This window comes from Rutidosis leptorrhynchoides, chromosome 11, assembly GCF_046630445.1.
Source record: "Rutidosis leptorrhynchoides isolate AG116_Rl617_1_P2 chromosome 11, CSIRO_AGI_Rlap_v1, whole genome shotgun sequence".
NCBI classification, from domain to species: domain Eukaryota; kingdom Viridiplantae; phylum Streptophyta; class Magnoliopsida; order Asterales; family Asteraceae; genus Rutidosis; species Rutidosis leptorrhynchoides.
Genome location: NC_092343.1, coordinates 9,990,744 through 10,003,068, shown reverse-complemented (window position 1 = coordinate 10,003,068; position 12,325 = coordinate 9,990,744). Strand labels below are relative to the sequence as shown.

General features: G+C 34.7%; 1 protein-coding gene across 1 annotated transcript; it reads right to left on the bottom strand.

Moving 5' to 3' along the window:
- Positions 1-1,271: 1,271 nt before the first annotated feature.
- LOC139876735 (chromatin-remodeling ATPase INO80-like) lies at positions 1,272-10,884 on the bottom strand. The gene is made up of 23 exons (XM_071864111.1): positions 10,635-10,884; positions 10,232-10,316; positions 9,703-10,063; positions 8,895-9,318; positions 8,602-8,802; positions 8,382-8,492; positions 7,557-7,981; positions 7,047-7,155; positions 6,762-6,842; positions 6,509-6,681; positions 6,050-6,175; positions 5,395-5,556; positions 5,245-5,302; positions 4,896-5,126; positions 4,335-4,481; positions 3,719-4,249; positions 3,288-3,548; positions 3,066-3,173; positions 2,803-2,897; positions 2,552-2,708; positions 2,246-2,443; positions 1,997-2,149; positions 1,272-1,912 (listed from the first exon to the last, which is right to left on the bottom strand). Exons 1-23 carry the CDS (start codon positions 10,692-10,694, stop codon positions 1,664-1,666), a joined length of 4,506 nt encoding a protein of 1,501 aa, XP_071720212.1. The 5' UTR covers positions 10,695-10,884; the 3' UTR covers positions 1,272-1,663.
- Between the last annotated feature and the right edge of the window lie 1,441 nt (positions 10,885-12,325).

Here is a 12,325-nt window from a genome sequence, read left to right as displayed (position 1 = left end):
TTTGTTTTATGTTGATTTAACTATTCATTTGAAACATGTTTTCTCTTCAATTTTGTTAGTGTTATTAACGTTTAGATATTTAATTTAAAACATAAATTACGTAAAACAATAAACTGACTAATTATGTTATATATATATATATATATATATATATATATATATATATATATATATATATATATATATATATATATGGGTCCGCCGCCGCATCGCGCGGACGACCACAAAACTTGTTTTATTCAAATGAACTCTAAAATAAGATTTTAAGTAACCATTACGAACCCTTTCCATAACAACCCCAAGATGAAAACATATTTTAACACACGCAAACCTTCGAATTCGATCAATTGAGTGATCTTCAAGTTTGCACCTTCGATTTAAAAAATAAAATAAAATGAAATAGCAGGTTTTTTACGACGGTTGTGGTGGTTAACGGCATGGTTGAAGGCGGTGATGGTTTGGTTTCGCTGTTTAATGTTTAGTAATCGACGTAGTTGCAAAATGAAAGGGTTTGTGAACCTTATTGGTTGGTAACCGTTTGTAACCGACGTGGAATTGTCGCACAATCGTAAATTTCACAAGGTGAACGAGAGTATTTGGTATGTGAGCGTAATATTAGTTTTGTGCAGTAGTAATAATACGAAATCCGCAACTCGCAAGGTTCGCATGACTAGACCGTGCGACCTTTCGAGTCGTTTTCTGTTCATGGCCATAAACTTGATTGTGTAAAATTTCCTCGAACATGACTCACAAATCACGAGTCGCAAAATCGCAAGGTAATCTTGCGAGTTGCGAGGGCATTTTGGCAATATATTCTTTTAAGAGCGAATCGCTATAGTTAGTTCGTAAAATAGATGTTTTGGTCAATAATCCAGAAAAGAACAAAACATTTATCAAGTATAAAAAAGTATGGTATAATTTATTTTAAGTTTTCTGATTGTAAAGTTAAGGTTAATGTTGATAACATGTGGAAGTATTCTCATTTCTCAACACGCTTTTACGGCTCCTTCACTCTCATTAAACGTCACGTATTTGGAACCGAAGGGTTGACTCCCTTTTAACTTTGTTCTATGATTAATGAAATAAAAACTAGTCTTATTTTATTTATTTAAATTTTAATTTTATAAAAATATTCAGTAACATAAATTATATATATCATCAAAAAGGGATGCCATGGGAATCGGTATGGAGGCCAAGATTCAAACCCATAAGTTAGCCAAGTAAAAAAGCAACCACTCAAGGACACATTTAAAGGATAAGCAGCAACAACAACAACAAACCCAATACCACCTAGGTAGTGTATGGGGGAGGATAAGCATTTAAAGGATAAGCATAAGCTTAAAAGAGCCAGCAAAGTTATCAGCCAACTGAAGAACACAATGTTCAAATGGGCTCATATATGAACACTCACATTACATGTATCGACCTGAATGGGATCATAATCATAATAATAATAATAATAAAACTGTATGCACACTTAACTAACTATAAAAAATCATAATAACCTGTACAAAATTATTACTCCGTATATGATATGATTTCATCTTTAAATAAGACCACCTACCATAAGAATCAGACTGGTTTCTACTCTGATTTAATATCTGGTAGCATCTTTCTTTCAGAGTTTGTATAACACAGAGGATTCATTCATTATGCATATTTATTAGTTGTTGTCAGGCAGAATCGCAGATGCTGTAAATGCAGGTTCGAGATTCTCGTTTACACTCTTTGTTGGTCTCTTGTTTCTCTGTTGGAGAATTATTACATTCTGGTGCGTGTCAACATGTTGAAGTCGATCATCAAATTCTGATGATCCTGATACTGTCGTACTATTAGAGGCTAAAGAATCGGTATTTTTTGGACCTTTTTGTGGCCTTGGTTTTGTAGCTCCTTTATCGGTAGTAGCTTTTCTCTGCAAAATTAGGTTGTCAATATGAAAGAATCACCCGAACCGAACCATATCATACAAGTAAATGGGTTGAATTTACTCCCTTACCTTTTTACTAGACGGCGGTTTTTCAGCAGGAGAGGATGTCAATGCATCTGGTACTACAGGTTCAGTAGCCGTAAGATCTTCTAATCGTGCATCACCTTCATCATCAATCCTTATAGCTTTTGTTCCACCCTTTCTCTTTTGTCTATCTTTCATCTACATTTGAAGTGGCAACAATTAAAATTATTTTATTGTGTTAAAATGACAAAAATGCCCTTCAGCGAGTGACAAGTAATTTTTTATTTTTTTTACCTGTGATGGGATTTCTTTAAGCTTCTGCTCCATTTGTGGATCGTCAATGAGTAAGGAAATAACGTCTTCGGGAGCTAATATGTCACCCTGTATATGTCCACCTGTCATCACAAGTTGCTGAACAGTACTTTTTTGGCTAGCTCTGTGTAAAATCTTCTCTTCTACCGTCTCTTTGCAAATTAATCTATACACCGTAACCTACATCACGAAAGTAAGTTTCAACAACTTGGATATTTAATTATTACCTGGAAGGTTTATGATATATGGGTTGAATTATATGTAAATGAAGAGGATACTAATACTAACATCTTTAGTTTGACCTAACCGATGAGCCCGATCCATTGCTTGTAGATCCAAAGTTGGATTCCAATCACTTTCATAAAAAATGACTGTGTCAGCAGCAGTCAAATTGATCCCGACCCCACCAGCTCTCGTGCTCAGCAAGAAAACAAAAATATCATTCCTACAGGAAAAAAGTAAATGAATAAAAATTTAAAATATTAAGTTAACAAAACAATATAGAAGAATGAAATGATGCATGAAAGTGTTTTCCTCACCGTAGTTGGAAATCCTTGACCATGTCCCGACGGTCTGTTATGGTAGAGGATCCGTCTAACCTTAGGTATCTGTACTTCCTATAGTTCATGTAGTCCTGCGTGCAAATGTATGAGTAACAATCAAGAAAATAAATCTCAAATACATAAAGGATATTACAAATATTTATTTTACCCAATTAAAGTAACATTTCACTCAATAAGCGTTCCGAAAATTAAAAGTAGATGATAGCTTAAGGTAAACTTATACAGCACAAAATTAATACCTCAATGATATTCAACATCTTGGTCATTTGTGCAAACAAAAGAACACGGTGATTTCCTGCACGCAAACGCTTCAAGAGTATATCAAGTGTTTGAAGCTTTCCAGAGTCCTAAAAGATAAATTCATGGTCAACACAAGTCAAAGTTGGCAACTTTATCTCTAACACAGATGACAAAACATGAAGAAAAATTCAGTAAGTAGATGGAATGTTTGAAATTCATACTGTGAGCATTTTTGCAGGATCAAAACTCTGCATAGGAGGACACGAACCGAAGATCTTGTGAGTGAGCTGCAGAGCAGGTTGTACAACAGGTAGTTCTTTGTCTATTTCTTGTATTAAACGGTGAGGTGCACCATCTGGTTTTTTGGGGCCATTAAAATCAGACGTGCGTGCAAACCCAAGTAATAATCTCTTAATCCATGGATGATGAAATTCCTCAAGTTTTCTGTACGCAAAGTCTCTATCTGGACAGTCTGCATCGATCTACCAATCACATAATAAACAAGCTCAACGAAATAAGAATTTTTTTTATACATCAGTTGATATATTGATGATAACAAACCCAGCATATAAAAATCTTGTCCCACAAAGCAGTTAACTAACTATATATTTAAGGGCAAATAACCAAAAAAGGTTAAATATATAAAACTTACAGGAGGTGCCCTTATTGGTGGAATGAAAGAGAAGGCCGAATGAAGAAGCCGAACATCAGAAGCAAGCCTATCCTCATGTGAGATTACCAAACCCTCAAATGGAGCGTCCGTGGGCCCCGTTGCAAGTCTTCTTTTAAGAATATTTGCTTCTGACTTTGACGGCATCAGTAACATTCTTGTTACTGCTCTTACTTTTTCCTCTTCAACATTATCACACTCAACACCATCTTCTTCAGTTCCCATAATCATGTCCACAACCTCATCCAAATCACGTGAATCAGATTTCACAATTGAAAACAATAACCTCTCCATTAAAGAAGCGTTTGTTATGAACGATGCTTCTGCTGGTGACAGATCGATCAAATGTGTAAATCCAAATGTAGAGGATCTATGTTCGTGTTGCTTATATATGGATTGATAAATGTTTACTGGGGAGAATATGTTGAAATATTTCTCCTTGATACTGTTCTTTCCTTCTGATAAAAAGGAATCTGAACTCCGTACAATTTCTTGGTATATTAATTTTGGAACCTGCAAAACATATCAACGAATGGATATAACTAGAGATTAATTTGAACATAATTTTATGCAAAATTCAAGAGTGATAAATTCATACCTTGTATGTAATTGGATTCTTACTGCCAGAGTAATAAACATCTTCCAATTCCCCAAAAGGAGGTGGCAGAAGCGGATTGGGTATGTCTCCAAAATAGAAATATGAACTTCCTTCATTTCTCTCAAATAACTCTGGATGGTTACAAACCTGTAACCAAACAGTACAGAATAAATAATGATGACTAAAGAAGAAATACAAATGATACTCAAGGGTTAAGGTTGTAAATTGTTTCAAATGGGTTAGAAGTTACAGGTCAAATATAGCCCAAGTTCATTTTTAATGGATACAACCTCCTAAGTCATGTTATACAAATGAGTATCTTAATTGTGATAATACTGGTCTTCTAATCAACATTAACATAACAGCTAATAAGGATCTTCTGAAAAATTAAGAATAAGGTTTTTGTAGGGCGACACAATCCAACCTGACCCATCTTGTTTAGGCCCATACTAAATATCCATTTGAACCCAAACCCATTTTGACATGCTACCCAACATGCCCATCTTGCCAGCTCTACCCATGGAATGTAAAATGTTAACACGTGGTTTACAAAAACATTACCTTTCTCAATTGGATGACGATATTCATCAAGTTCATAAACTTTTTCTCATTAAGTTGTCCACGGTTACTGTCAAACAACTCAGCAAGTGAAATCTTGTTCTTTATAGCTTGGTAAAAAGCCTGTTGCCTTGAACTCAATTTGCAATGCACTGTAATTTCAGTTTTCCTTGTTAGCTCGGAAACCACATCCTTCTTTACACGTCTCAACATGAAAGGCTTCAAAATCGCATGCTGGTAAAAAAACAAGAAAGCACGAAAAAGTTAAGGAAAAAGGCAAGATGAACAATTCGAGAAGATTAAAGATTAAAATTTAAGGAAATAAACAAGCAAGAGCATTATAATCAGTTACCAATCTACTAAGTTGGTGCTCGTTTAGAGTCCCTCCATGTTCAGCATGGTTCTCAATACTGATCCATACACAATGAAGCATTATTAAGGAGACGAATTTATAATAATGATGAAATTAATGAAAAAAATACAAATGTTAAAATCATCATACCCTTTAGAGAACCACTCGTTAAATTGTTCATGGCTGTCAAATAGAGTTGGCATAATGAAATGAAGAAGGGCCCACAACTCAGCCATGTTATTTTGAACAGGTGTTCCAGTTAGAAGCAGACGGTTTCGACAATTAAAACTAAGCAGCGTCTTCCATCTTATACTGTCAGTACATATTAACCAATATCAGTGAGAAAAATCACACCCTCGATTGAATCAAATGCACATACATATATACATATATCTCGTTAAAAAGCTAGGAAACACACATGATTAACTATATGCACATGCATGTATTTCTCTACCTAAATGTTAGAACTGCACAAATCAGGTAACTAGGGTTTAATATACATAAAAAAACATTATAAGCAACTTTCAACAGGTTTCCTCTTGAGCTTATATATGACAATATCTGTTTGACCCGTTAGAGATGAACATTCAAACTGACCCATTTATAAGAAAATGGGTAGAAACTACCACCTTTAATTAAAGCAGTGAGATCCATCTTTCAAAAACTAGAAGTGTTAAACACATCCAATTGACCAGTTATAAAACTGACATCCCATGACATTTAGAATAGAGGTGGTTTATTCTTCATGGTAGATAAATCTAAAACGACCAATCTGGACCCACAATTTCAAGCAGGGCCTTCTTACCTGGTTGAACTTTTAATTGCTTGAGCTTCATCCAACACCATATACTGCCATTTTACACGCCTGAAATACTTCTCATCAGACACTAGGAGTTGGTAGCTGGTAATAAGAATGTGAAATCCAGCTTCCCTGTCAAGTAAATTTAGGTGAATCAGCATGTCTGAATGACAAAACAAAGTCCAAAGGCTCCAGTTGAAAACAACAAAAAAGAAATCATTTCTCTTAGACTTGTAAAAACCAGACACTTGGAGAATGTTACACTATCTAAATATCATTATATCTTCACAAATGCACCAACTTATTATCTATAAAGGTTTTCAATTTGCTTAAAAAACAATATCTGAGAAAACTTTAAGCATTTGCTGAGAATAGTACAAGACAATCATTCTTGAGCAACCCATACCTTGAACAAAATATGACATGAATATACAGAAACGAAGAGCTACAGCAACAAAAGATTACCTACGATAAAGACGCTTTGGATTGATGTTTTTCCTAAGTACTGTCCGTTCTTGAATACCACCCCAATAAGGAAGTGTTTTTAAGTCAGGACAGAAGCGGCCAATCTCATCAGCCCAGTTGTTCAAGACAGACGTAGGTGCAACAACCAAAAATGGGCCCCATATGTTTTTCTCCTGCATAGCATAATCATTTATCATTGCATGTTATTACAACATACAAATAGAGATCAGAGTTTTTTAAAAATATTACTTACTTCTGCCAAATGAGCCAAGAATGCCATCGCTTGAATAGTCTTCCCGAGCCCCATCTCATCAGCAAGAATCCCATTCAGACCCTGCGACACAACAGCAACCGATTAACATGACAGTAAGAAAGAGGGTATTGATAAATCCACCATTTTTATGCATTGATGAGTTGTACTGTACAACTCAAAGATGCATAAAAGTGGTGGATGAATCAATTTTGGTGTTGGATTTATCATTAGCCTAAGATAGAAGGTAGAGATAGAGCATATATCCTGTCGGAACAACTTTATCACCTGCTCATAACAATTCACCAGCCACTGAAGACCTTTTAGCTGATAATCTTTCAGGGAACCTTTGAATAGTTCTGGTGTCCGTACTGAGGATGCTACAGGCATGGTTGAGCTGAAAAAATTTACAACAATTGTGATATAAGGATGGGTGTGATAAAACTTAATGTTTAGCATTGAATGGTTCATAATCAGAATGATTCAAAAGTTTTGAATGAAGTTGATTATGAATGGCAATGACCCGTTTGATAATCATTTTGAATGAACAACATGAATGATGTAAAATTACTTTATTAATCTTTTGCATGAATAAGAAAACAATATAGTTGTTTAATAAGTAATCTTTAAATAATTAAAGAGGATGTTAAAATAGGTGCCTAATTGTTAAGAAAGTATTTCAGTTCTGAATCAGCACCATATGTCATTCAGAGATCATAAACAAACACATTGAATGCTGAATTGAGGTAATAAAAAACGAGGAGTAGATAAAATATAGGAAGAAAAAAAAGGACATACGGGTGCAGCAAATCTATGTTGCTAGATCCGGCAACTGAAGCTTGTTGCTCAGAGTCTTCAACACCTGAAGCTTGACGCAACCTTGAAATTTCGTCATCAAAAGCACTTGTAATCTGTTTTTGTTTGGATACTGCATCTTGAGCTGCTTTCAGGGCCTCCCTTTTCATTTCAGCATCTTCAAGATCTTCTTCTTGTACAGCCATTTCTGAAGAATCCATGAATGCTTCTTGGTCAACCAATTTATCCTTTTCGAGCAAAGCTTCAGTAGGTTGGGATGCTGACTTGTTTTGCATGAAGTGTCCATAAAGTTCTGTTTGGGAAAGTAAAAAGTTTAATCTTTGTTGTTGTCGCTTAGCTTCGCGAAGCTCCTGTTCGCGTTTTAAAGCTTCAGCAGCTTCTTTTTCTTCTCTTTTCCTCACCTCAGCCTGAAAAAAGATCAAGTATAAGTAATCGTTTCCCGAATAAATTTACCACAGAGAAAACGTAGAAAACGTATATCATTTAAACAAAATGTTTTCTTTCTAATTACCAAGTATGTTTAACCATTCCTACCAAGTTAGTCTGTATAGATTGTAAGGAACTATTGTTGCATCTTTGGTCCTCAATTGAGAACTTTGACTGAATCTCTATGCATGTTACCTTAAAATGCCATTCCTTAAGAACATGATGAGAAACATACATGTTTTTTTTTTAAAAAGGGTGCATATCAGCATATGCATAACTAAAGATGGATACAAGGCATTTCATGTAAATAACAGCTTTCAAACTAATTATGAAATTTCATGTTGGCAGTTATGTCCAATAAAATGGAGTACAAAACATTACCATCTCTTTATCCACTCTCTTCCAAAAGACGAGCATATCTCTTGCCAGTTTCCTTGTACGAATTGAAGCACCCCTCATCAACTTAAGTGATCTGCTCACCTTCATCTTTACCTGGAACGAAGAACAAAGGCAAAACATGACAAACATAATTAATATCTGAAAATCTAACACTTAAAACTACATGACTGGATATTAACTAATGTTAATAGATAATAGATACCTCTCTTTGACAGTTTTCAGAAAACCTCTTCGCATCAGTTAATTGCTTTCTGTGAAAGTTAATAAACAACCTGTGATGTTTCGGTATGTCTTTTCTGACCAAGTTCACCCAATATTTTTCTACTCTTTCCATCTCTTCCTTCTCAATCATAGATTGATCTTTATTGTCCTTTTGTTTCTTAGGTAAACTACGTTCAATAATCTAGATAACGAATAATTCAAGTATAAATCAATAATAAGAAACACATGTCAGCAAATCCTGATAAAAGCAGAATATAGACACGGAATACAAACCTCGTATGTGTCACCTTTCTCTAACACCTTCACATAGTGCACCTGCAGCACTCCACTTTCAGACATGATAAACCGCCTAAAACCACCAGCTGCACCCTCGGGAGCCGAATATGAATCCAATGCAGCATCACTAACTTTTAGACTGAACTTATTCACTGTCTGAGAATTTAATCTTGACCAAAGAGAATCGTACTGTGGTTTAGGCTCACCCATGCCTACTACACTTTGTGAGGTCAGCCTTTTGTCAGCTGACATCATTGAAGCTAACGAACCCAAATCAAGAGTGCCAGTAAGATAGAGCTCGTCTAATAAGATCTCTGATGTTCGGGGCAAGTTTAATGAAGTAGCCAGCACATCATAAGTGGGAGGAATCATGTAAGTGATGCCATCCCCAATATCCAGATAAGCAGGTTCATACACTGACCTGCAGATTAAGGTAAACAATAGCAGGTTGTAAGTGTATATATGACAACAGATAATCAACATCAGATAACCAACTGTTGTATTGTCCAGATGTGAAAGCTTCTACCTTTGTGTTAATCAGTTAACTAGAAGTTTGAGTGTTTGAAAATTAATACATTAATACATAGAAAAATAAAATAATTTGAAAAAAAGGTAAATAAGTAAATGTTGTTTACCTTTAAGTTATTCAAATAAGTGATAATTTGTATAATAACTGATTTAGATGACGATTATATATTATCAGAAGCAATATTTATTTATCTAGAAACTTAATTTGTATAATATGTGATAATCTAATTACAAAATGTAGATATAAACACCCTTTCATATTTCAAACACCACAAACCTATCAACGCCATACTCTGGAGCAAAATCGGCCCCCTTATAATGCCCTAGATTCTGAGGAATTGCTTCAATCTTGTGTGATCCTCCATGACGCCCATTCCCTAATTGTAATTTATGTTCCTTTGATCCAAAATTATTTTTCATACCAGCCCCGTTACGTGTAGAAGCAGTAGCTGGCGAATTATTAGTTTTGTGCCTTCTCTTATACTTATGAACATGCTCCCCAAGCATTGCTCTATATCGTTCCTCGGTAAAGTACGCATCATAACTCCCATTCGGCTGATCCTCATCACTACTATAACTATTTCGTCTCTTTCTCTTTTCCAACATTATTCCATTATTTCTATCCATCATTTGTACACCTGCTCATATCCAAATCATTAACTTCAACCACTACATACAAAATAAATTTAAGTAACAAAACAGCTAATGCACTTGCATCTGTGCTAGAGTTAACCAGTAACTGCAACCTATTTGTAATTGTAATTTGTTATCAAAAAATCAAATAAATACAGAAACTAAGTGCCTACCTCGGCTACCTCTGCTATCAGCCTGACTACTATTTGCATGATAATTAAACTCGTCACCTTGAGGAACTTGAAATCTCGTCAGAGACTACAAATACAGGCACAAATTAGCTAATTATGTACATAAACACCTTCAATTACTTCAAAACATCAAAAAACTTCATAAATTATAACACAAAAGCCCTAGCTTTAGGCTTGAATTAATTCAAAACATAAAAAAAAATCATAATTATAACACATAAGCCCTACTTTCAGAAAAATTGATTCAATCCGGCAACAATTGAGCTTAAACAAAGGCGAAATTCAATCGTGTTATACTTTCGAAACTATATTACTAAATTAAAACATGTATGCACATATATAACGGTATATATGTAGAGATATAGATAAGTATGGATATATATACCTCGAGATTGAAGAGATTCGAGTAATTATATGAGTTTTTGAGATGGCGATCGGAGTCCATAAGGTGTAGTAAACCCTAGCCTTACAAAGAGAAAGACGAATTTTAAGTAAAGAGGTAAAAAGTGAAACCCTAGGTATGATGGAGAAGAAGGCGGGGGAGATGCGTAGGATAAAAAGTTACAGGCGTACAAGTGAATTGACATTGTGTGTTTGTGCTAACGTGAGCAGGTAAGGGGTGTAGGATAATGGTACCGTGCGCCTGGATGAGTATTTCCTTTTTTGAACGCGAGTAGAGTAAGCAGCTCCAGATCAAATTCTCAGTTACAGGGGAATTTTGTCAAAAGAGAGGTGGTTGAGTAAAATCCACGTGGCAACTGTTTGTTTATAATTTTTTATCATTTAACTTTTTTAACCCAGACATTTTTACAGCAAAAAATAAAAAATAAAACTTAATGAAAACTGTTTTAAAAAAAATACGTAATATAAAATTTTAGAGTGAGATTATTGTGTTGTACAAAAAGAACAAAAATCTCGTGTTTTATAAATTTGATTTTGAAAAGACATTTGGCTCGGTAGATTAATCTTTTAGGATCACGATTCTCTCAAGTTATATGTAACTTGACTAGTCATGTTTAGTGGATAATAGCCATGAGATTTAATCAATGGTCATGATTTAAGCATAATTTCTCAACTATGTAACTTCTCCTAATTTTTATTTTCTATCTTTATTTTTTTATCACAGTTTTCCTTCAGTTAATATAACTTTAAATTTCATTTCTTCATTCGACTTTTACTCTCACTATACACTATAATAATATTCTCTCACTATAATATTATTCTATTCAGTATCAAATAGTAAAAAGTGATTGTTGTCATTTTCTTACAAATAGCATGGATGATATGAATGGGATAGATGACATGAATAACCATTCAAGATATACCACCAAATCCACCATTTATATGATAAAATGATAAATAAATGTTGATTTTAACTATGCCTGTCAAATCAAACTCATAGTCTACAAAATAAGTTCATTGGGTCTTAATATTAGGGTCCAATAGGGTCTCAATTTATAAAGGATAAGATATCTTGTGGGTCCAAAATTGAACTACTTATATCACAAGGAAAAAGTGACGGGTCCAACGGGTCCTATGTTCGGGTCTAATGGGTCCTACGTTTTTTATGCCCGTTTTCACCACAAGATTTCGGCGCGCGTTTTCATTGCCCGTTTTCGGCGCGCGTTTTTGGCGCTAGTTTTTCGTAGCGCGTTTTTCGAAGGCGGGTTTCAACGCGCGTTTTCGGCGCGGTTTTTGCAGGGCGTTTTCAACACCCGTTTTCGCAGCGCATTTTCGCAAGCGTTTTCGGCGCGAGTTTTTCGCAGCGCGTTTTTGGCAGGCGTTTTTCGGCGCGCGTTTTCAGTGCGGTTTTTGCATGGCGTTTTCGTCAAATGTTTTCAACGCGCGTTTTCTAAAAAAAATATTCATTTGAATCCATAAATTAAGTTGAGATCCAAGGAATCAATGAGAGCGCGACATGTGATTGAAAAAAAAAAATTCAGAAATTTTTTTTTTGAAAAAAAAAAACAAATTTTTTTTTTTCGAAAATCTAAACTTCAATTGGGAACGCGAGTCTGAAAATTAAAAAGGAAATCGGAAACATAAAAAAAATTCAAAATTTTTTTTTTAAAAAAA